Below are 22,880 nucleotides of genomic sequence, written 5' to 3'. Positions count from 1 at the left end.
GCATAAATAAAATCAAGTGACAGTAAACCTTTAGCATTTTGTGCTTGTTTCTGCAAACCATCAGCGGGCACAAATTTTTCCATTGATGTAAAAGCCACTGTGTGGAAATTTACCCCCAAAATTGTAAAAATATTCTTTGATGTTTTCAAAATGATCTAATCCAACAGAGACCTGTCATTTCAAGGCTCCTTCCCACAAGGCTGCTCCAGTGGTGTTGCTGCAGCATGCCAACTGATGGCTTTTTACCCTGGGTGGCTCTTGAAATGCTCCCAGGTCAGCCAGGAGTTACTGTCGCCATTAGATTAATTCAACTGTGATGTTCACTTAAAACATTTTGTGTTTGGGAATGCAACTCTTCTCATTTTAGGCACCCAGCTATCCCAGAACAGGTATAGCACAGCCAGATGCAGATTAGAGCTCCCTGTAACTCTTCCCGAACAATGTACATTGGCTCCTATCTCAGAAGAGCACCCCTGTGCCATCCTGTGGCATGTTTGAGTGAGATTGTCAACTATTATCAATTTTGTGCTATAGGCCCATGCCTACTAGGAACTGGGTTGACACTGTATCAACGCACTACACACATGACCCATATAGCCAACAGTTAGAAGAAGCATTCATCCCAGCAGGCTGGGCTGGATTTGTACTCTGATCCCAGAGGTTAAAGGCTGCACTTTCACTCCTGTATGAGACACCAGTAACCTTTCTTTTCCCTTAAAATATTTTATATTTACTCAAGCTGCATTTGGGTGATTTAAAAAAACTGAATTGAGTTGCTTTGATAGTTATTTACAGCTGTATATAATGCCATGGTTGATTCAGGTATAATTCAAAACATGTTGTGTTTGACCTCATTTTTCTTTTTTTCAGTATAAAAGCAAACGACAAGAAATTGAACCTCTAAACAATACCAGTCTTACTATTGGGCCAACAGTTACTGTTGTTATGACAACACAAATGAATGAGGTAACATAACTTACTTGCTATTTATTGGTATCACAATATTTGCCAAGTAATTTTTATGAAACGCAATTTCAAGATCAAAGTTTCTTAGGTTGATCAAGGGCTTCGCCCTCCCAAGTGTCGCCCAAATTGCCACCGATGGCCGCCGAGATACCGGACAGTACTTTGAGCAGTATATTCATCGCCGAGGTCCCTCCAAGGTCAGCGGGCAGCAAATGGACAACGTATGCCACCAATCTGGGCAGCAGCGGGCGGGAGGTCTCATTCTCGGTGGCAGAGGCACTTGCTGCCCAAGTGCCGGCGAGGATATAGTCGGGCCCACGGAGGGTCGAAGAGCTGCAAAACAAAATCATCAATAAAAATTTTTTTAAACTATCGGAAGACCTTCGGGGGACCCCATGCAGGTAAGTCACTGTGGAAAAAAATATATAAAATGTTCATTAACCTTTTTTTCAGGTTCTTCATACTTACCGTCGGGGACAGATCAGCCTCCTCACAGCGGCCCACCCCAATTCTGGCACCAACTCCCGCTGACTCCCGCACGCATCAATGTGGGATCTCAGCGGGCGGGAAGTCACTTACGCCACTCGGCCATCCGCTGACGTCAGCGGGCGGTTCCCGGTGGCTCGCCCCTCCCGCCCGCTCCAGGCCACCAAGAAAGTGGCACTGGGCAGATCTGCAAGAGCAGTGTCGGCAGCGAGTTGATGAATTTCGGCCTGGTAGTGTGCTTAGTCTGCGGTGAATTGGCAGAGCATCTCAGAACACCAATACATAGCACCACAGAGTGAAGGAGCACAGCTACCACGGTTTGTCTCAGCAGCATTGTTTAAGTGAACTGTGGACACAGGAAGTGTGTGGTTTGATAGCACTTTAGGAGGAAAAAAGGAACAATACAGATTTTCATACCCTATTTTTTAAAGGTAACTAAGGATCATTAAAGTCAGGCTTTTTTGTCAATTTAAAACTCTGGACTTTTTCTGATTTTTATTTTTAGTGTAAAAAAATGGAAAAAAATGAGCAAGAAAAACAATTGGACCCCCAAAAATCTAGGTAAATTCAAAGAAAATCAGTAAAAGCTAGTTTTCATTTTGAGCATTGTTTGCGAACGTGTAAACAGCATTAACTTCACAGCAGTAATTAAAGAATATCCAGGTCCCATTTCATGAAAATTCAGATTGCACAGCCTTCTTCTCGTTTTCAGACGAAAATTAGGTCTAGAGATGAGCTCGCTAGTGATGTCAGTATGGCTATAACACAAAAAAATTTCATAATATCACGGTGCATATCTTGGACTTGATTTTTTTTTTTGAATAGCTGCACATCTTCCCTACTTAAAAATGTAAAGAAAAAGTGAATCCTTTCTCAAGGTATCTGAGCAAAACATGAGCATGGAAAGAGATGGAAGGCCTATATCCTTTAAACGCATGCCACGTTTTTCTTATAATAGCCTTTTATAGTTAAGAGCTGGCGTTCGGGAAAACTCAACAATTTTGATAAGATTTGTGGAAGAAGGAAACATAAATATAATGTGGAGACTACAAGGTTTGATCCTACAGCATTCAGCCCCTAGAGTGACTACAGTGTAGCACAGCATCTCCCAGCTGCCTGCCCCTCCACATTCCACTCCACTTCAAGAATTTTGACAACATAAATGTGTAATTTATAAATATCAGTCAGTTTTTGCTGCAAACTGACAACTAAATTCTATCCAAATAGCCTCTCTAATGATGGTTTCCCCACCATGTTATCCTCTAAAGCCACTACTGTGCCAATGCCACTTTCACTCAGATATCCCTTCGGGAAAGGTAATGAGATTTTTGAGTTTTTATAAATGCCTGTTAATTGGTGCACCAAAGATGTTACTTAACAAATGGCTATCTCTCTTACACAGTAGGTACTGAGCCATTAAGTTCACAGGATTGCTCTCACATGATGTGCACTGCAATTGGCTTCAGTCTCTTTGGGTTGCAGCGAGAAGGAGGGATTCATTCCAACGTTTAATCCTCTTAATAATTATTCAACGGCCCATGCTGAAAAGTGCAGACATTTTTTATTCAATCTTGAAAACATGGCTGTGATTCCCTGCGAACCAAAATAACATTTATGTCTAAAAAGATATGCACAGCTGTGGAGGTCTTTCCTAGTATAGCCCTGTGCATATGATTTTATTTTTAATCATATAAGTATAACATTGTGAGTTCTGGTAGTCTGGTGCATGTCCATTCGTGAGTTACTAAATGTGTTGATTAATTGAAAACAAATCATGTACAAATAACAAAACTATAAATTAGGCTACAATTCTTATTTTTAATCTTTTCAAAAATCTTCATAGAATAAAACCAAGGACTACAAAATAATTGGCGCATACTCTGATGGAATCAATGTACTGGGCCTCATTGTCTTCTGCCTGGTGTTTGGGATTGTCATAGGACAGATGGGCGAAAAAGGCAAAATTCTGCTTGACTTCTTTGATGCATTGAATGAAGCCACCATGAAAATAGTACAGATCATCATGTGGTGAGTAGGATGTTGCACTAAAATTATGCTCTGCATTATTTCAACACCATTCTTCTTGCGCTAACTGAGTGAGGCATTGACACCATCTGTGGATTGGCTTTCCCCCCTTGGCAGTAACAAGAACCGTAAACTGTTATCAAGTCTATGATTCCTCCTTCCCCTTCAAAACAGAAACAGCTCTAGCAAGAAAGGGTTGGCCCGGTCTACAAGAGCAAGGGGTGATAACCAACATTCCCGTTTAGCTGCACGGCCACATGACCACGCGGCTGTTTGAAGCTCCCGCACAGGTTGCTCGCCAATTTCTCAATGTCAAAACTGCACATGCACGGAAGTTTGACTGGGCCGTGCAAATACTTAAAGGGACGGAGTACCCCCCCGAAAAAAATAAGAGGGAATGTTGGTGATAACTCTTATTGTCACCTATGACCCATATTTCTCCTTCGATGGTTGCTTCCACTTTTGGTGGAGACACGGCCAGTTAAAAGCTACATTTACCCTCACTATAGTCCTGGGGACCAAGTTCCTGGGCGGCTTTCCACTTTTCAACAGCCAAAGAGTGATGACAACTATATTATGGGGGAAGAGTAAGTAAAGTGTGAAAAGGTAAACAAAAAGCTACTTAACCCCTGGACATGTCTTCAGCCATTGCAGTATGGTGCCAGTAAGAAAAATGTGCTATTATGCTGTATAAAATCCACATATTTAAATATGACTTTGCTGTCATAAAGAGGAATTTATATAATCTCCAGTAATGAACTGTTTTACTGTTGCACCTGTTATTTAAACTTCCACTACAAGGTATAACTTTCCTGCTTCAGTAGTACTATTTATTTGAGCTAAAATAAAATGAAATTAACTATGATTTCTGAAATAATATCATCATCATCATAGGATGACTTGCTTCTGCGCCAAAAAGGGATGAGTTCACAGGTGTTTCAATGAAGGACCTAATATTCCAGATACAGAACTACATCGTGAAGGGTGGAAGATGCCTGTGCTTAGATTTTTTTTAAAGTGGGGTGGCCGTTGCACACCAGCCACCACACGGGCTTGACAGAGTTAGGTCTTGGTCCAGTGACAAGGATTACCCAAGACTAACTGGAGACCAGCTCTGCTGTACAGACCGAGTGCGCACACATATCGCAGTGTGGGCCGGCCCGTACTGCCCCTGGGCCTTCGCCTCTTCTGGGCCCCGGTCACTTCCCTCTACGGACTCTTGCCGCTCCTTCTCCCCTCCTGCTGTGCTTGTCGCTCCTTCGCCCTTCCTGCTGTCCACTGCAATCAGCGACCTGGCTTCGTAGCCGTCGCCCTCCTGCAGCAGCATGTGCTGCTCCCTGCAGTGGTATGCTGCCGCATGCTACTCCCTCCAATGGCCCCGGTCTGCTGATGGTCTTGCAGGCTCTTGATTGTCAGAAATGTAAATGTACTGAGATATTTGACAATTATTTTCCTAACATGACCATTTGTCAATGATTTTTTTAGGTATATGCCAATAGGTATATTATTCCTCATTGCTGCAAAAGTAATGGAAGTGGATGATTGGGAAATTTTCCGTAGACTTGGGCTTTATATGGCTACAGTGCTGAGTGGGTATGTATCACAGCTCTTTAAAATGTTTTGGGGAATTGCTGAATCAAATTTTGAATAGTAACTAAAACAATTATCATTTAAAGGAAGACAGTGCAGGTTACTGAGTTATTTCAGGGAAAATATATGGACTAAGGTTATTTATAGAGTTAAGTATAAGAGTTGATTGAAATCTTTCAGTGATGATGCAGGATTGAATCTTGCATGATGCGATGGTTCTGTATGGTAATTAGCTGCGCTATTATCCCTAAGGCCTATTTTAAATCTACTAGGACTGGATAGGATGATAGTTGTTGAGCTCTCTATATTAAATAAGCAGAAGCAGTCTTAATCCAGATGGCACTGGACAAGAATTCAGAGAATAAAAGTGCCTTCAAATTCATCATTAATTTAAATTGGTTTAGGTAGCTCATTTTATAAAACCATGACGCGAGGAATGAGAGTATGTGACAATGGTAATAGAAACATAAAAACATAGGAAGTAAGTGCAGGAGTAGGCTATTCAACCCTTCGAGCCTGCACCACCATTCAATAAGATCATGGCTGATCATGCAACTTCAGTACCTCATTCCTGCTTTCTCTCCATACCCCTTGATCCCTTTAGCCATAAGGGCCACATCCAACTCCCTTTTGAATATATCTAACGAACTGGCCTCAACAACTTTCTGTGGTAGAGAATTCCACAGGTTCACAATTCTCTGAGTGAAGAAGCTTCTCCTCATCTCGGTCCTAAATGGCTTACCCTTTATCCTTAGACTGTGACCCCTGGTTCTGGACTTCCCCAATATCGGGAACATTCTTCCTGCATCTAACCTGTGCAATCCCGTCAGAATTTTATATGTTTCTATGAGATCCCCTCTCATTCTTCTAAATTCCAGTGAATATAAGCCGAGCCGATCCAGTCTTTCTTCATATGTCAGTCCTGCCATCCCGGGAATCAGTCTGGTGAACCTTCGCTGCACTCCCTCAATAGCAAGAATGTCCTTCCTCAGATTAGGAGACCAAAACTGTACACAATACTCAAGGTGTGGTCACACCAAGGCGCTGTTCAACTGTAGTAAGACCTCCCTGCTCCTATACTCAAATCCCCTTGCTATGAAGGCCAGCATGCCATTTGTTTTCTTTAATGCCTGCTGTACCTGCATGCCTACCTTCAATGATGTACCATGACACTCAGGTCTCGTTGCACCTCCCCTTTTACTAATCTGTCATCATTCAGATAATAATCTGCCTTCCTGTTTTTGCCACAAAAGTGGATAACCTCACACTTATCCACATTATACTGCATTTGCCATGCATTTACCCATTCAGCTAACCTGTCCAAGTCCTCCTGCAGCCTCCTAGCATCCTCCTCGCAGCTTGCACTGCCACCCCCCAGCTTAGTATCATCTGCAAATTTGGAGATATTCATTCAATTCCTTCGTCTAAATCATGAATGTATATTGTAAATAGCTGCGGTCCCAGCACTGAGCCCACTAATCACTGCCTGCCATTCTGAAAAGGACCCGTTTATTCCAACCCTTTGCTTCCTGTCTGCCAACCAGTTCTCTATCCATATCAATACGTTACCCCCAATACCATGTGCCTTAATTGTGCACACTACTCTCTTGTGTGGGACCATGTCAAAAGCCTTTTGAAAGTCCAAATATACCACATCCACTGGTTTTCCCTTATCCACTCTGCTAGTTACATCCTTAAAAAACTCTAGAAGATTTGTCAAGCATGATTTCCCTTTCATAAATCCATGCTGACTTGGACCGATCCTGTCACTGCTTTCCAAATGCGCTGCTATTACATCTTTAATAATTGATTCCAGCATTTTCCCCACCACCGATGTCAAGCTTTTTAAAAAAGTGGTGTTACATTAGCTACCCTCCAATCCATAGGAACTGAACGAGAGTCCATGCAATGTTTGAAAATGACCACCAATGCATCTACTAGATCTAGGGCCACTTCCTTAAGTACTCTGGGATGCAGATTATCAGGCCCTGGGGATTTATCGGCCTTCAGTCCCTTCAATTTCCCTAACACCATTTCCTGACTAATAAGGATTTCCCTCCATTCCCCCTTCCAGCTGGATCCTCTGTCCCCTAGTATTTTCGGGAGGTTATTTGTGTCTTCCTTAGTGAAGACAGAACCCAAGTATTTGTTCAATTGGTCTGCCATTTCTTTGTTCCCCATTATGAATTCCCCTGATTCTGATTGCAAGGGACCTACATTAGTCTTCATTAAGCTTTTTCTCTTCAGATATCTATAGAAGCATTTGCAGTCAGTTTTTATGTTCCCTGCAAGCTTACTCTCATATTCTATTTTCCCCCTCCTAATTAAACCCTTAGTCCTCCTCTGCTGAATTCTAAATTTCTCCCAGTCCTCAGGTTTCCTGCTTTATCTGGCCAATTTATAAGCCTCTTCCTTGGATTTAACACTTTCCCTAATTTCCCTTGTTAGCTGTGGTTGAGCCACCTTCCATTTTTATTCTTACGCCACACAGGGATGTACAATTGTTGTAGTTCATCCATGTGATATTTAAATGTCTGCCATTGCCTATCCACTGTCAACCCTTTAAGTATCATTCTCCAGTCTATCCGAGCCAATTCAGGTCTCATACCATTGAAGTTTCCTTTCTTTAAGTTCAGGGCCCTAGTCTATGAATTAACTGTGTCACTCTCCATCTTAATGAAGAATTCTACCATATTATGGTCACTCTTCCCCAAGGGGCCGCGCACGACCAGATTGCTAATTAATCCTGTCTCGTTACACAAGACCCAGTCTAGGATGGCCTGCTCTGTAGTTGGTTCCTCGACATATTGGTCTAGAAAACCATCCCTTATACACTCCAAGAAATCATCCTCCACAGTATTGCTACCAGTTTGGTTAGCCCAATCAATATGCAGATTAAAGTCACCCATGATAACTGCTGTACCCTTATTGCACTCGTCCCTAATTTCCTGTTTGTTGCCATCCCCAACTTCCCGACTACTGTTTGGTGGTCTGTACACAAATCCCACTAACGTTTTCTGCCCTTTGGTGTTTCGCAGCTCTACCCATATAGATTCCACATCATCTACGCTAATGTCCTTCCTTACTATTACATTAATCTCCTCTTTAACCAATAATGCTACCCCACCTCCTTTTCCTTCCTGTCTGTACTTCCTGAATATTGAATACCCCTGGATGTTGAGTTCCCAGCCTTGGTTACCTTGGAGCCATGTCTCTGTAATCACAATTACATCATATCCATTAACAGCTACCTGCGCAGTCAATTCATCCACCTTATTATGAATGCTCCTCGCATTGAGACTCAGAGCCTTCAGGCTTGTTTTTTTATCACTCTTTTTCCTTTTAGAATTATGTTGTAATGTGGCCCTTTTTGATTTTTGCCCTTGATTTCTCTGCCCTCCACTCTTGCTTTTCTCCTTCCTACCTTTTGCTTCTGCCCATGCATAGAATCCCATCCCACTGCCTTTTTAGTTTAAACCCTCCCCAATAGCACTAGCAAACACTCCGTCTAGGAAATCAGTTTGTACTGGTCCCACCTCCCCCAGAACTGTTTCCAATGTCCCAGGAATTTGAATCCCTCTCCCTTGCACCATTCCTCAAGCCACATATTCATCTGAGCTATCCTGCAATTCTTACACTGACTAGCACATGGCACTGGTAGCAATCCTGAGATTACTACCTTTGAGGTCCTACTTTTTTATTTAACTCCTAGCTCCCTAAATTCGTCTTGTAGGACCTCATCCCATTTTTTATCTATATCGTTGGTACCTATATGTACCATGACAGCTGGCTGTTCACCCTTCCCCTCCAGAATGCACAGCAGCTGCTCCGAGACATCCTTGAATCTTGCACCACGGAGGCAACATACCATCCTGGAGTCTCTTTTGTGGCCGCAGAAACGCCTATCTATTCCCCTTACAATAAAATCCCCTGTCACAATAGCTCACCCACTCTTTTTCTTGCCCTCCTGTGCAGCAGAGCCACCCCTGGTGCCATGCACTTGACTACTGCTGCCCTCCCCTGATGAGCCATCTCCTCCAACGTTACCCAAGGTGGTGTATCTGTTTTGGAGGGAGATGACCGCAGTGGACCCCTGCACTACCTTCCTTCCACTGCTCTGCCTGATGGTCACCCATTCCCTATCTGGCTGTGTAACCTTTACCTGCGATGTGACCAACTCACATTAATGAGAGCTCTCTTTTGGGATAAGGATTGAGATGTATTGTAATGTCATTTTTGTGTGGTGTTTGTGTATGTGAGTTCCAAGAGGGTGACATAAGGGTGTAAAATTGAAAGGTGTTCCATCCTCCAGTATTAATATTCTTTATCTCGCTGAGCGAATGCAGAGAAATTTTTAGTAAAAAGATTTAAATGTTTACTACAACAATAACTTGCATTTATATAGTGCTTTTAACGTAGTAAAATATCCCAAGTGCTGCACAGGAGCGTACCTCATCTTAGTTCAATGATGTTCACAACATGGGCTGGGGATCATCTTGGCTATCAGGACCCCTACTATTCTATGTATCCCTGGATTTCCTGGAAACGACAATGTTGGCTAGACCAGAAGTGTATATAATAGAGAGACAAAGAGCAAGAGAATTATGGATATTCCAATTATACTATTGAGGCCCTCAACAAAGAGTTAATGAATAACCATGTAATGTTTGACATAAATTGTGCCATGTAGAATGGTTCTATATTGGATTTTATTAGCATTTATTAGTTACAATGCAGGTTGAGAGTAAACAAAATATAACATAATCAACGTTGAGTTCAACAATTTCAGACCATAACCTCCGTTTCTATTTTTTCACATGGTAGTTTCTGCCATTCCCATTTGCACCTCTTCCTGATTCATCTTTTGTTTCTTTTCTTGTCCCATTACCATCTACGTTTGCTTTGTACTATCATCACTTTTGTCATTTAATTTTCCCTGCCTCCCACCCTATCATATACCTTCCCTTTTGTTCTTTCCTTCCCTCTCCCTTCCCTGCCTCTGCAGCCTCCTAAAATCTGTTACATCTCTAACTTTTTCCAGTTCTGACGAAAGGTCATCGACCTGAAACATTAACTCTGTTTCTCTCTCCACAGATGCTGCCTGACCTGCTGAGCATTTCCAGCATTTTCTGTTTCTATTTCAGATTTCCAGCATCCGCAGTATTTTGCTTTTATAAACTATATATGACACCTGATTCATTTTAACTTTGTTTTAATTTGCTTTTGCAGATTAGCCATCCATGGTGTTATTATTCTACCCATGATCTACTTTATCGTGGTACGGAAAAACCCCTTCATATTCGTTGGAGGAATGGCTGAGGCATTACTGACATCTGTCATGATTTCATCCAGGTACAGGCCAGATTTTAGTAATGGAGTACGATCCTGTAAGCAGCAGGGACATTTCTGGGATAGGAATTTATAGTGACTGCACAGAAAAGAAGAAATAATTGATCCTCATTAATCATTTATTCTGAATGTAGTTAAGAGGCTTACCAATTAAAATTCAAAATACTGAGTCCCTGAAGACTTATTTAACTTAATGCAATTCATGATCTGTTGCTGAACCGTACAAATCAGGTAGGCTGCAAGTTTAATCCCTGCATGCTGGTTTAACAGTTCTCAGGGGATGTAGTAAAGGTGTTCTAATTGTCTTTAGCATCCCTGGACCAGGAAGGATGATGGTCCTGCTTGCTATCCAACAATCCCTGTTGGAAAGTATATAGATGTTGGGCAAGGACAGGAACAGGTTTGCAATGTTCCTTGCTGTTGCTCAGGTTGTCGATGCTCCATCTATACACTCGCTGTATCTTCCAATACGATAGGCATGACCGCTTGGGTGAGGTACCAGAGGGGTGCTGGAGCTTCCCGAAGGAGCTAGCAGATAGCGAATATTTTGCAGAAATTATTGTTGAGAACTTTCTCTGGAGTAATCCTTGTTTCCCTTTAGAGTGGTGCTGAAGTGATTATTGGCATTAAAGATAAAATCAATCAGTCAAACATTTTTTCCAATATGCCTTGGAATTGGTAATGTAATTGAGCAAATACGGTGGTCTACTTTTGTCAGTGTGCATGTGGAAAAAGTGGATTTGTGAGAAAGGGAGAGGGAACAAGAGGCGATAGATACTTCTAATTGAATTAGATCATTGATCACAAAATAGATACTTCCACCAGAGCAGAGGATTATACAAAGATATGAAAATGCTTGTTTTAAAGAGAATTTTGCTCTGGCAATAACATTCATTCTTGTATGCAGCTCGGCAACTCTGCCAGTGACATTCCGATGCGCTGAGGAAAAAAACAAAGTGGACAAGAGGATCACTAGATTTGTGTTGCCAGTGGGTGCTACAATAAACATGGATGGAACAGCTCTATATGAAGCAGTTGCCGCCATATTTATTGCTCAACTTAATGACTATCCATTGGATGCTGGACAGTTAGTCACTATCAGGTGAGACCTCCATCAATCCGATCAATCAATTTTGTTGCCTTTTTTTTTGAAGGTAGTGGTGCTGTCAAAATTATAATATTGCCTTGTTAGAATTGAGCGACTTTCCCCATTTTACTATTTTCCATGCAAAATGCATTTGAAGAAATTGTGGAGGAGTTCCGATTTTTCGAGTGAATGGTGTTTAATATATCCACCAATCACAAGAGGACACTGCTCCAACTCTCCTTCTCATTCCAATCACACACTCACCTGTTTCTTCTCCCCTCACAACCGACAATAACAGCTTTCTGCTTCTACCTAAAAGCAACTGCTAATCATTTCAGCTTTCATGTGTAAATATGGTGTCGGGGTCTTATTGACATCATAGGATCTCAATTTCCATATTAATGAGGTTCCTGCCTGCTTCACCTGGATCACCCTCGGGACAACCCCAGGCAAAATGGCAGCAGGCAGGATCCGAATGGGAATCAGGCAGTAAAAGCAGCACTTTGATTGCTACTGTCTCGTTCCCGCTCGGCAGAGCGAGTTAAAATCAGTTTCTGTGTGATTGTTTGCCTAATTCCATGGTTCTCAAATAAGTACTAAAATTTTGTATGTAATCTTATCTATCTTTTAATATAAGAAATAATGATTATTTTAGAATCTACAAACTTCTTGGCCCTTACTTTGGGGTCAGCAGTGAAGCAAAGGCATTCACTCTGTCCCCAAAGTAAGTTTCTCACAGACATCTTGCGGTTTTAGTTTTTGATTAACAGTCAATACGCTGTTAAAACCCCAGTTACACCTAATTCAAAAAGGTCTAACTTCTAATGGGGTATTTAACAGCGGTATTACCGTGGAAGAGCTGACGTTTTAGAAACATAGAAAATAGGTGCAGGATTAGGCCATTCGGCCCTTCGAGCCTGCAATACCATTCAATAAGATCATGGCTGATCATTCACCTCGGTACTCCTTTCCTGCTTTCTCTTCATATCCCTTGATCCCTTTAGCCGTAAGGGCCATATCTAACTTCCTCTTAAATATACCTAATGAACTGGCATCAACAACTCTCTGCGGTAGAGCATTCCACAGGTTAACAACTCTCTGAGTGAAGAAGTTTCTCCTCATCTCGGTCCTAAATGGCTTAACCCCTTATCCTTAGACTGTGACCCCAGGTTCTGGACTTCCCCAACATCAGGAACATTCTTCCTGCATCTAACCTGTCCAGTCCCGTCAGAATTTTATGTGTTTCTATGAGAACCCCTCTCATTCTTCTAAACTCCAGTGAATAGAGGCCCAGTCGATCCACTCTCTCCTCATATGTCAGCCCTGCCATCCCAGAAATCAGTCTGGTGAACCTCCGCTGCACTCCCTCAATAGCAAGAACAATCTTCTTCAGATTAGGAGACCAAAACTGAACACAATATTCCAGGTGAGGCCTCACCAAGACCTTGTACAACCTCAGTAAGACCTCCCTGCTCCTAATCCCCTAGCTACAAACCAACATATCATTAGCCTTCTTCACCACCTGCTGTACCTCCATGCCAACTTTCAATGACTGATGTACCATGACACCCAGGTCTCATTACACCGCCCCCTTTTCGTAATCTGCCGCCATTCAGATAATATTCTGCATTCATGTTTTTGCCACCGAAGTGGATAACCTCACATTTATCCACATTATACTGTATCTGCCATGCATTTGCCCACTCACCTAACCTGTCCAAGTCACCCTGCAGCCTTTTAGCATCCTCCTCACAGCTCACACCGCCACCCAGCTTAGTGTCAACTGCAAACTTGGAGATATTACACTCAATTCCTTCATCTAAATCATTGATGTATATTGTAAATAGCTGGGGTCCCAGCACTGAACCCTAGGGCACCCCACTAGTCACTGCCTGCCATTCTGAAAAGGACCCGTTTATCCCGAGTCTCTGCTTCCTGTCTGCCAACCAGTTCTCTATCCACGTCAATACATTACCCCCAATACCATGTGCTTTAACTTTACACACCAATCTCTTGTGTGGGACATTGTCAAAAGCCTTTTGAAAGTCTAAATACACCACATCCACTGGCTCTCCCTTGTCCACTCTACTAGTTACAGCCTCAAAAAATTCTAGAAGATTTGTCAAGCATGATTTCCCGTTCATAAATCCATGCTGACTTGGACTAATCCTGTCACTGCTTTCCAAATGCACTGCTATTTCATCTTTAAAAATTGATTCCAACCTTTTCTCCACTACTGATGTCAGCTAACCAGTCTATAATTCCCTGTTTTCTCTCTCCCTATTTTTTTAAAAGTGGTGTTACATTAGCTACCCTCCAGTCCATAGGAACTGACCCAGAGTCGATAGACTGTTGGAAAATGATCACCAATGCATCCACTATTTCTAGGGCCACTTCCTTGAGTACTCTGGGATGCAGACTATCAGGCCCCGGGGATTTATCGGCCTTCAATCCCATCAATTTCCCTAACACAATTTCCTGACTAATAATGATTTCCTTCAGTTCCTCCTTCTCGCTAGACCCTCGGTCCCCTAGTATTTCCGGAAGGTTATTTGTGTCTTCCTTTGTGAAGACAGAACCAAAGTATTTGTTCAATTGGTCTGCCATTTCTTTGTTCCCCATTATAAATTCACCTGATTCTGACTGCAAGGGACCTACGTTAGTCTTCACTAATCTTTTTCTCTTCACAAAAACCAAAGAAGCGTTTGCAGTCAGTTTTTATGTTCCCAGCAAGCTTCCTCTCATACTTCATCAATGTCCCTGATTTTACAGATTACACTGTTTGCTGGCTGTGTGTGGTGTGTGGGAGGGGCGGGGGGGCTGGGGGTCGGAGGTCGCCAGTGTCAGAGCAATGAATGACTGATCGCAACTTTAGGATTTCTGTATTAGGATGCGCATACACAACATCCTGAGGTTGCGGTCCATTTCAAAGTGTTGCCTTTGGATGAGATGTGATGGGATTTTAGAATTGTTCTTATAGAAGGAACACTAGCAAACGACGTGGAGTATGATCACAATGTTTTTCAATTGAACTTTTAAATGTGCGTCTGTTTATTTCTAGTATTACGGCAACAGCAGCTAGTATAGGAGCAGCTGGAGTTCCTCAGGCTGGAATGGTCACCATGGTGATTGTTCTTACTGCAGTTGGATTACCTGCTAATGACGTCACTCTGATCATTGCCGTAGATTGGCTTCTGTAAGTGTCCATGAAGAAAAAGTTTCTTCTCGTAGAAAAACAAAATGTACTTTTCATTCTAATTGTGGGGTGGAAAAGAGAATTGTCTCCAATGGTCAAGATGCATGTTTTTTTGCACCATTTTTACTGTTTTTGTTCAGTGTAATAAAAGTTCTAGAGTATGCAGGTCAAGAACAACATCATTGATAGGAAGGTAGTGTGTCTGTGGGACCAATATCAAATTAAAGGAGCCTGAGGGATTGCTGTGGAGGAATCTTTAATATCAGCCAGGCTGCGGTATGGATATGTTTTCTTCAAGTGACTGGCACACTTTACAAAAGAGCTGAAGAATTCATCACCTTTGGCATCACAGAAAGGCAGCAGCAAGATAGGGTCATCCAGTTTTATGAGGTTGCTGGCTTCCCCAAGGTCCAGGATGGAATCGATGGTGCCCAAGTTGCTTTGCAAGCTCCCACGGTACGCCCCCTCAACTACCTCAAAAACTGCACTTCCTCAGTGTACATATTGTGTGTGCCAACATGTCAATGTGAAATATGCTCAAAGTAGTCACAATGCATTCATCCATCAAGTGTTGGCCCTCTCTGACTGCTCCAGGGAAGACAATCATGACAATGGATGGCTTCTGGATGGCAAAGCCTATCACTGCTCCATGGTTAATGACTAAGAGTTGCCCGAACAGCAGAGAAACACGACAACAAGGTACATGCCTCTACTAGATTAAGCATTGAGAGAACCATCAGGGTCTTAAAAGAATGCTGTTGCTCTCTAGACAGGTTGGGAGTGTCTGTGCAGCATCATATATATTTGTAACCTGCTGTGTTCTTGATAACTGCACCATTCACAAAGATCTGGACTTTGATACTGCTGGAGAGGTGACTCTAGCTTTGTTGTCTGTAGAATTATTGGAGGAAAATGTCACTGCGACCTACACTCGGAATCCACAGTGACTGATGCATTAGAGCATATCTCATTACTGAAGACTTCTTTTCTGCATCATACTGTCTACCTTTGACACCAGAGCCTATCTCTGTCTTCCCACTTTCAAATAATGGAACATTCCCTCAATCCACTATCCATCTTACAACATAATAGCTCTCTACATGAGAGTGCTAATAATCACTACCTGATTTAATAAGTCTGCACCAAATAAATGCATCCTTTTCCTGTATGACCATAAATAACAAAGCCTGATGTCAGTGCATATTCTGTTTTATTAGATTAAAGTCCAAAGTGAACACAAGCCAACCTACTCTTTCCCACCATTCTGCTTTCCCTAGATAGCTACACGACTTTCTTTTACCTGTTCTAGTACTTCTAGTTGTAGTCTGAGGGCCAGTCTAAGAGATGGTTGGCTGTTCATGCTCTACAAAAAGCTCATGGGACTGAGGTGGCCTTCGCTCCACAGCAGTTTGCTCCTGGCTGCATATCTGGAGCTTGCTCCTGGGTAAAAGAAAGAAAGACTTTCATTTATATAGCATCTTTCATGACCACCGGACATCTCAAAACGCTTTACAGTCAATGGAGAACTTTTTGGAGTGTAGTCACTATTGTAATGTGGGAACCACGGCAACCAATTTGCACACAAGCAAGCTCCCACTAACAGCAAAGTGATAATGACCAGATAATCTGTTTTTGTTATGTTGATTGGGGATAAATATTGGCCAGAGCACTGGGGATAACTCCCCTGCTCTTCTTCGAAATAGTGCCATGGGATTATTTACATCTCATCCGAAAGACAGTGCAGCACTCCCTCCCTCAGCACTGCACTGGAGTGTCAGCCTAGATTTTTGGTGCTCAAGTCCCTGGAGTGGGACTTTGAACCCACAACCTTCTGACTCTGAGATGAGAGTGCTACCCACTGAGCCACAGCTGAATATCACCCATTGGGTGCTGCTGATGCAGTGCTCTGAAGGAAATCTCCATTGATGTCTGCAAATAGCTTTCCTGATTTTGCCTCAAATGAGAGCTGCTGACTTAAGAGTCACACATGTCAGTAGCTGCACATCCTTCGCGACTGAGCTAAGCACCAGCACTTAGGTACTGTGGGGGAGAAATTGGGCTCAGTAGCGTGCATTTCGTGGGCACTCTGAGTGCCCTTAGAGCTCCAAAATGATGTCTGTGGCACACACGTACACATGTGATGTGAATCGTGCCGGAAGGCACCTTGGCACAGGCATTAGCGAATGCGCAGTGAATATCCACCGGAAGTATGCAGAGCAGGCAGATCATGACGTCAATCAGTGTGCAATGCTGATTTGACACCAGGGCTGCCATTTTGTAGCTCAATGCTCCAACCAATGCTCCCTCTTAAGCTCGCACAGCTAAACACAGGTTCAGTAGAAGGAAGAACCCCCTACCAGTGCAATTTAAGGGGATCATTAACTCCTTACAGGTTAGTTGCTGGTTGATTTCTTCTGGCTGTTGCTACAATTCTGCATGTTTTTAGAGCTTTCTGTAGTTGTTTCAAAAGTTTACAGGGAGTGGTGTGGCAGGTGCTGAAATACTTTTTGCTGACTTCAAGGCTTCTACACAAACCAGATGCTCCCAGACATGGGCACACTAGTCGGCCTTCCTCTTGGAATCAAGTATGACAGAGAGAATGAGCAGAGGTCACACAGAGCAGGGCAAGCTGCTAGAAGAGGGAGGAGGAGAAGGGCTCTCAGCAGGAGCCACATCCGCCCAGGGGGTTCAGGGAGCAATTCTCCTACCTGAACCTCAGCGAGGAACCATGTGTAAGATGTCTGCACTTCACTAAGGAGGTCTTCATCGAAATCTGCCAACTGCGGCAGCCACAACTCCAACCTCAGAACAGGGCAAGGACAACATTGCCAGTGGCTGTGAAGGTGACCGTGGCTATGAACTTTTAACACCTGGCTCCTTCCAGGCAGATATTAGCAAGATCTCAGTTTAAAGTCCATTGTTTCAGATACAGGACGTCTCTCCTCCTTTCTACCTCCTTCACCAAGATCTCCATTGCAGTGTCTGAAAACCTTGGAGCCTGCTCTCTCCCATGTTGTGTCATTCTTCATTGTTTCCCAGGTCAGATTCACTTCCTGCATGACTCCCAGCACCTGCTTCAGCCACAATGCATCTCCCCTTTAAGAGGTGATGCCTAGCTTTAGGCAAAGCAGTTTAGCTTTTAAGTGGTGCTAGGAAGTTATGATTTTGGGCCCGCTGTTGAGGTATGCAGATAATGAACAACATGGTTAGTGCTGGTTGAACGCAGCAATCATGCTGGTCAGAGCAGCATGAAGATGGCGTGCTGCCTGCATTTCAATCAAAGGGCACGGGTTAACTGCACATCAAGGTCTCCGTGCCTGTTTTCAGGGGCTATTCAATTTAGCAGCCAATATTCCGAGAACATTCATCTTTTCAGACAAGTATCCATGAGGTTTAGATCCCATGACTGCAAAGCCATAGGCAGCTGTCTCCTGTTTCCACTTGGAATGTGGCACATCCTCACGCAGTCCACATGCTTCGTAAATCCCCCTGCACCTAACTGTCACTAATACTATCTAATTGCCCCTGGGTGAAAGTATCTAACCTGGTGTCTGGGAGTGAGAAGCAGTGACATCGTGGATTCCAAGAGATGGCGGAAGTTATAGCAGATGCATTCGTTATAATCTACCAAAATTCTCTGGACTCTGGAGAGGTACCAGCGGATTGGAAAGCAGCTAATGTAACGCCTCTGTTTAAAAAAGGGGGCAGACAAAAGGCAGGTAACTTATAGGCCGGTTAGTTTAACATCTGTAGTGGGGAAAATGCTTGAAGCTATCAATAAGGAAGAAATAGCGGGACATCTAGATAGGAATAGTGCAATCAAGCAGACGCAACATGGATTCATGAAGAGGAAATCATGTTTAACTAATTTACTGGAATTCTTTGAGGATATAACGAGCATGGTGGATAGAGGTTTACCGATGGATGTGGTGTATTTCGATTTCCAAAAGGCATTCGATAAGGTGCCACTCAAAAGGTTACTGCAGAAGATAAAGGTATGCGGAGTCAGAGGAAATGTATTAGCATGGATCAAGAATTGGCTGGCTAAAAGAAAGCAGAGAATCGGGATAAATGGGTCCTTTTCGGGTTGGAAATCGGTGGTTAGTGGTGTGCCACAGGGATCGGTGCTGGGACCATAACTGTTTACAATATACATAGATGACCTGGAAGAGGGGACAGAGTGTAGTGTAACAAAATTTGCAAATGACACAAAGATTAGTGGGAAAGCGGGTTGTGTAGAGGACACAGAGAGGCTGCAAAGAGATTTAGATAGGTTAAGCGAATGGGCTAAGGTTTGGCAGATGGAATACAATGTCGGAAAATGTGAGGTCATCCACCTTGGGAAAAAAAACAGTAAAAGGGAATATTATTTGAATGGGAGAAATGACAACATGCTGTGGTGCAGAGGGACCTGGGGGTCCTTGTGCATGAATCCCAAAAAGTTAGTTTGCAGGTGCAGCAGGTAATCAGGAAGGCGAATGGAATGTTGGCCTTCATTGCGAGAGGGATGGAATACAAAAGCAAGGAGATCCTGCTGCAACTGTATAGGGTATTGGTGAGGCCGCACCTGGAGTACTGCGTGCAGTTTTGGTCACCTTACTTAAGGAAGGATATACTAGCTTTGGAGGGGGTACAGAGCCGATTCACTAGGCTGATTCCGGAGATGAGAGGGTTACCTTATGATGATAGATTGAGTAGACTGGGTCTTTACTCGTTGGAGTTCAGAAGGATGAGGGGTGATCTTATAGAAACATTTAAAATAATGAAAGGGATAGACAAGATAGAGGCAGAAAGGTTGTTTCCACTGGTCGGGGAGACTAGAACTAGGGGGCACAGCCTCAAAATACGGGGAGCCAATTTAAAACCGAGTTGAGAAGGAATTTCTTCTCCCAGAGGGTTGTGAATCTGTGGAATTCTCTTCCTAAGGAAGCAGTTGAGGCTAGCTCATTGAATGTATTCAAATCACAGATCGATAGATTTTTAACCAATAAGGGAATTAAGGGTTACGGGGAGCGGGCGGGTAAGTGGAGCTGAGTCCACGGCCAGATCAGTCATGATCTTTTTGAATGGCGGAGCAGGCTCAAGGGGCTAGATGTCCTATTCCTGTTCCTAATTCTTATGTTCTTATGTTCTTATGTGTACATTGAGGGGTTTGGGCAGAGAAACATGGAGAAGATTATGCTCCAGAAACACCTGTGTGGCCTGGTCCTCTTCATCATTATTGTCATAGTCAATGATGAAGAAATGTATGTCCTGCTGCTCATCTTCATTATTATCATTTTCCTAATCCTTCTCCTGTAACCCAAGTTGCTGGTGGTGGATCTTCAGGAAAGGAGTGTGCTAGCTAAGAATTGATGAACATTACCGTCTTGGGAATGAGGAAACATTCTGTTCGGGGATAAAGACAGAGAATTCTGGAAATCTCAGTGGGTCAGGCTGTTTTTCTCTCCACAGATGCTGCCTGACCCACTGAGAAATTCTCTATTTTTATTTCAGATTCCAGCATCCACAATACTTTGCTTTTGTATTCTGTTAGGGGAGATGGGTGGTCATAATTAAGATTCCAATTTAATGCCCCTTAACCAGAGTGCATTGTGAAAGGTTAGATGTACAACTGTTACTTTTAGAAGTTGAAGAGTGGGCTGGTACCTGGGGTTCCCAAGCAAAAAAAGGGAGAGTGGCCAGTGTGTTACCTTGTCTGCCCTGAACAGGCCATTGTATTTTTTGCAGCATTGACGTGTAGCCCTGGGGGTGAGAGAGTGGCACTCGGTGTTGATTCCACTCACACAATATAGCAAGAGTGATATTTTTGATAGACTTTCTGCCACAAACAGCCAGACGTCTGTGTTGCCATGCTGTGCCCTGGTCTCTTGTTGGCTTCCTGTGCCAGCCGATCCTGTGTTAAACATTCTTGAAAAGTGGCACAAAAACAGTGATGAGATATCCAGATAAGCTTGCAGTCAACTGAGTGAACCAAGGTCAGTTCCTTTCTGACTTGCTGCTCACCTAAACTGCTGCTACAATCTTCAGCTAGCTTTCTCGATTCTTCACACTAATTTCCATCACCTCAGAACACTATTCCCATTTTACAAAGGTTTTACGCCAATCACTATTCCAATAAATATACAAATGAGCTGACCAGAAAATTCTTGTGTAACTACCTATATAGGCCATCAATTATTTTACCATGAGCATAAAAGTAGAAGACCAGGATCTCAAACCCAGCACCATGCTCATGGTCTACAGAGCAGTAGTGATACCTGCCCTCCTATATTCCTCAGAGACATGGACTATGTACAGTAGGCACCTTAAAGCACTGGAGAAGTACCACCAACGCTGCCTCCACAAAATCCTGCAAATCCATTGGCAGGAGAGGCGCACCATGTCAACATCCCCAGCATCAAAGCATTGACCGCGTTCGATCAGCTCCGTTGGGCAGGCCACATTGGCAGCATGCCCGACACTAGACTCCCGAAACAAGTGCTCTACTCCAAGCTCCGACACGGCAAGCGAGTTCCAAGTGGGCAGAGAAAACGCTTCAAGGACACCCTCAAATCCTCCTTAACAAAGTGCAACATTCTCACCGACACTTGGGAATCCCTGGCCCAAGACCGCTCAAAGTGGAGGATAAGCATCCGAGAAGGCACCGAACACTTTGAGTCTTTTCACCAGGAGCACGCGGAAGCCAAGCACAAACAGCAGAAGGAACGCACGACAACCCCACCCACCCGTCCCTCCAACCACCACCTGCTCCATCTGTGACAGAGACTGTAAATAACGCATTGGTTTCCTCAGACACCTAAACAACCAGGCATTGGTTCATTCATTGCAATCAGCAGAGGGCTTAGCTAAGACATTTTGGCAATCACATGAGAAAGAAGCATTTTGATCAGAGGTAACTTTGATTGAGAGCTCGGTGGGCTAATCTTCGCAACCCCCCACCCCCCCACCACAGACATTTTTCTTAAGCGGCCAGCTTTTTTCTCCATCCCTGTCTCTCAGACAGATTGGTGCACAAACCCGTGCAGCTTATAACCAAAAAATAGAGAGCTAGTTAGTTTAGGATTAGTTAGCTTCAAAGCTGCCATTTGACCAGAGTGTCAGTGAAGTTTATGTTTTTGTTATTTTCATGGAACAAAGAGAAAATTAATGGCTCTCACTGTGAAAACTGTATTCTGTTTAGTCATGAACTTCATGTCAAATAAAACCAATTTGCAGGCTAAAAATCATGTATCCTCCCGCTAGGGTTTCTTTCGTAAAGGTAGGTGGATGCACACGGTGGCTTGTGGAAAATTACAGGAGCAGAATACACGTGTTCTATTTTATGATCTCTGGATCAGACTATTGTTTAACTAGATATTGAGCAGTAGAAAGGTACACTCAGGATCATTGGAGACATGAGGTTCATTTACAGAAGTGGCTGGAGATCCTGAACTCGAGAGAGTAGCAACACAAAAGTCAAATATTTGTAACAATCACTGGATTCCAAAAAGTGCTTTTGGAAACCGTGAAATTGATAACAAACTAAATAGAAAAAAATTATATTTGTAGTTTATGCAAAAGTGTATAAAAATCATGGATGTCCAAACTACTTCAGAATTATATCTTATTACAGATAGAATAGTCAGAAAATAGTCTACCTCACTTTGCACTAATACTCATTCTGCCTGCTCTTGATCCATAACCTCTCATGTTTACTTCCTCAGGGATCGGTTTCGGACTATGGTGAACGTACTTGGAGATTCTTTTGGAGCTGGAATTGTGGAGAAGCTATCCAGAAAAGAACTGCAGCAGATGGACCTCACAAGTGGCATTGATATAGTGAATCCATTTGCTTTGGAAACTGCAGCATCTGAGAAAGAGGAAATGAAGATAAAGGAAGCATATGTCAATGGGGCATTTGATGTAGATAAATCAGACTCTGTAGCTGTCACAGAAACATCACAATTTTGATTGAGTAAGGATAAGTTGAGAATGACCATTTGTGATTATGATATACACAAGGATTACCCTGGCAAAGCTGTGAATCTGAATCAATACATAAATTTATTCGCACCTATAATGAGTACCTTAAAATAAGCTTTTGAAATATAATATACACTGACCATTGAACACCCTGATAATCAACTGCAAATTATTCCTCCATCAGCTTGCAATCAAGATATGTTAATACTTCAGTCT

General features: G+C 43.0%; 1 protein-coding gene across 1 annotated transcript in view; it reads left to right on the top strand.

The window, feature by feature from the left end:
• Positions 1 to 22,652, top strand: part of slc1a1 (solute carrier family 1 member 1) — a 91,269-nt gene extending 68,617 nt beyond the window's left edge. Inside the window, exons 6-12 of the mRNA XM_070857480.1 lie at positions 871 to 966; positions 3,296 to 3,480; positions 4,963 to 5,070; positions 10,297 to 10,419; positions 11,324 to 11,518; positions 14,565 to 14,699; positions 22,406 to 22,652. Coding sequence (XP_070713581.1) covers positions 871 to 966; positions 3,296 to 3,480; positions 4,963 to 5,070; positions 10,297 to 10,419; positions 11,324 to 11,518; positions 14,565 to 14,699; positions 22,406 to 22,652 — 1,089 coding nt within the window. The remainder of the gene's footprint in view (positions 1 to 870; positions 967 to 3,295; positions 3,481 to 4,962; positions 5,071 to 10,296; positions 10,420 to 11,323; positions 11,519 to 14,564; positions 14,700 to 22,405) is intronic.
• The last annotated feature ends 228 nt before the right edge of the window (positions 22,653 to 22,880 follow it).

This window comes from Pristiophorus japonicus, chromosome 1, assembly GCF_044704955.1.
Source record: "Pristiophorus japonicus isolate sPriJap1 chromosome 1, sPriJap1.hap1, whole genome shotgun sequence".
In the NCBI taxonomy this organism is placed as follows: Eukaryota; Metazoa; Chordata; class Chondrichthyes; family Pristiophoridae; genus Pristiophorus; species Pristiophorus japonicus.
This window is presented reverse-complemented; position numbering and strand designations above follow the sequence as displayed.